The 2,900-nt window shown below is 53.2% G+C and overlaps 1 protein-coding gene across 1 annotated transcript; it reads left to right on the forward strand.

The window, feature by feature from the left end:
* The first annotated feature begins 632 nt into the window (after window positions 1-632).
* LOC103011373 (free fatty acid receptor 2) lies at window positions 633-2,450 on the forward strand. Its single transcript, XM_007165129.2, has one exon. It carries the CDS (start codon window positions 769-771, stop codon window positions 1,756-1,758), a length of 990 nt encoding a protein of 329 aa, XP_007165191.2. The 5' UTR covers window positions 633-768; the 3' UTR covers window positions 1,759-2,450.
* The last annotated feature ends 450 nt before the right edge of the window (window positions 2,451-2,900 follow it).

The following is a 2,900-nucleotide window of genomic DNA, read 5'->3' on the forward strand; positions in this document are numbered from 1 at the left end:
AGCTCCTGAGCCAGTTACTGCCCATGCGCTTTTCTGAATATTCTCTAAAGTCTTTGGGGGGGCAAGCCCCAGAGGACAGTGCTGGCTCACCCTTCCTCCCCGCCGCCCCTCCCTACGCTTCTCCAGCTTCCTCTTTTCAGTATAGCCCCAGAATTGGACAGGGGAGGGAAAGATGGAGGAGAATTTGTGTTCTGCACAAAGGAGAAGGAAAACAGGTAGGGAGATGGATTGGGGGCTGGGCACCTGCTTCCTGGGCGTGTGGCAGGGTCCTGAGGAGGAACCAGCACTGGGTCTCGGGACCTGGGTTTTCACAGCCCGAGTTCTCCCGAGAGACATCGCCCAGCTCCCTCCTTGCTGTAGTGAGGGTTGCCTTTTCTCTCTGCAGGTCTCTGACTGAGGAAAGGACTTAAGGAGAGTTGGAAACTGATTAACAGTAACTTCCTGTATCTGTGACAAGAGAAGGAGAAAGGCTGGGAAAACCAGAGGGGGAATTCCCTTGGGAAGCCAAGGGTTGGCCTCCCCAAGAGACACACGATGGCAAACGTAATAACTACTGCTTAATATCCCGCCCCAGGCAAAGTCAACAATTGCTCTGAGCAGTTCTGGCAGGTGGTGTGTGAGCAAAGCCGTGGTGGGAGCAGAAAGCCCCGGCCTGGGAAAGGGAGAGAGTGCCTGGGAGGATGTCCACAGACTGAACCCGACCAGGGTCTGCAGGCTGTGAGTTGGTCCTCCTGACCCTGTCCTTTTTCATCCTCTTCCAGAACAGTCATGCCCAACTTGGAAAACTCCTTGATCCTCTCAGCCTACATCATCATCTTCCTCACTGGTCTCCCTGCCAACCTCCTGGCGCTGCGGGCCTTCGTGGGGCGCGTCCGCCAGCCCAACCCGGCACCCATCCACATCCTCCTGCTCAGCCTGACGCTGGCGGACCTCCTGCTGCTGCTGCTGCTGCCCTTCAAGATGACGGAGGCCGCGTCTGACTTCCTCTGGTACCTGCCTGAGCTAGTCTGTGCCCTCACGGGTTTTGGCTTCTACAGTAGCATCTACTGCAGCACGTGGCTCCTGGCGGGCATCAGCATCGAGCGCTACCTGGGAGTGGCTTTCCCCGTGAAGTACAAGCTGTCCCGCCGGCCTGTGTATGGAGTGATTGCTGCCCTGATCTCCTGGATCGTGTCCTTTGGTCATTGCACCCTGGTGATCATCATTCAGTACTCGAACTCAACCCAGAGGGCCACAAATGAGAGTAGCATAACCTGCTATGAGAACTTCACCGCAGAGCAGCTGAAAGTGGTGCTTCCCATGCGGCTGGAGCTGTTCCTCGTCCTCTTCTTCATCCCCATGGTGGTCACCGTCTTCTGCTACTGGCGCTTTGTGTGGATCATGCTCACGCAGCCCCATGTGCAGGCCCAGAGGCGGCGCCGAGCTGTGGGGCTGGCTGTGGTGACCCTCCTTAATTTCCTGGTGTGCTTTGGGCCATATAACATATCCCACCTGGTGGGGTTCCACATGAAGGCAAGCCCCAGGTGGCGGGCAGAAGCTGTGGTATTGAGTTCCCTCAATGCCAGTCTGGACCCCTTGCTTTTCTATTTCTCTTCTTCAGTCGTGCGCAGGGCCTTTGGAAAAGGGTTGCAGGCACTGCGGCATCAGGGCTCCTCCCTGCTGGGACGCAGAGGCAAAGAGACAGCAGAAGTGGCGAATGTGGACAGGGGTGTGAGTCAAGCAGAGGGAGCGCCGAGTTCTGACTTCACCACGGACTAAGGATGTCCCTGGACCTTTGGAGGCACTCTGGGTTTTGTATGAGTTGAGCAGGCTGGGAGAGGGAGAACACGGGTTCCTGGCCCAGACTCAGGAATCCTCAGACCCAAACCACGACTGGGACTCTAAAAAATCTCTCTCACCAGCTCTGTATCCTTTCCTGACTGAATTTTCCTTCCCAAAGGAGCAGAGCTCCAGGACGAAAGAAGAAACGGTTGGGCATAGGAGAACTATCAGACCAGAGTTTCTGAAGCAATGTAGAGAATACAAATTCCAGTCATCCGTGTGAGGTGGTTGGTAGCTGAAGCAGAGAGCCCTAAAACAACCTTGCTACCAGCTTTGAAACAACACCTACACACTGGTCTAGCTGTTGGTGCTAGAATGAAGCCACTGGGAAAGAGATGGGAGAGAAATTCTAAATGAGGTCAAAGAAGATGCAGGAAGGTTCTGAACCAAGGGGATTAGGAGGGAAGACTGGGGCTTAGAGCTATAATGACCTAGGTGTGGGCAATATCCATGTGACTTGCTGCTCTTTAAGTATGATCCAGTCGTCTTCATGTGTGTACCTGTCTCCCCCAATAAACTGGGAGCCACCTGAGGTCTGGGTCTTGTCTTCTCCCTCCATGGCGCCCCCCACAGGTCAGAACCCAGCTTGGCAACCATCAGTTAGAGCTCAACACTGATGAGCACAGGAAAAAACCTGGTCTGGCCGATTGAAAATAAAGATTAGGGACTTCCCTGGCGGTCCAGTGGTTAAGACTCCGTGCTTCCACTGCAGGGGGCATGGGTTCCATCCTTGGTTGGGGAACTAAGATCTTGCATGCTGTGTGGCATGACCAAGGGAAAAAAAAAAAGAATGAAAATAAAGGTTATAAAACTCTGAAGAGAGTGTCCACAATTTTTGTAACATTTCTGCAAGCACAAGGAGAGCAAAAATGGGATGGAGAACTAGACTCAGCAGCGAAGGGGGAGGATGGTACATCTGAAACCACAGAAATATGTTAAAGGTGCAATAAGAGTGGAGGGATGGATTCCTGTTTAGATTGATGAATAGAGATTGGACTCAGAAAGAGGACTGAGGCGAGTCCCAGCTCAAAGTTATCAGTGTATCACAGAGGCTTAAAACATGTTATCCTCCAGCTTAG

Source organism: Balaenoptera acutorostrata, chromosome 19, assembly GCF_949987535.1.
Source record: "Balaenoptera acutorostrata chromosome 19, mBalAcu1.1, whole genome shotgun sequence".
NCBI classification, from domain to species: domain Eukaryota; kingdom Metazoa; phylum Chordata; class Mammalia; order Artiodactyla; family Balaenopteridae; genus Balaenoptera; species Balaenoptera acutorostrata.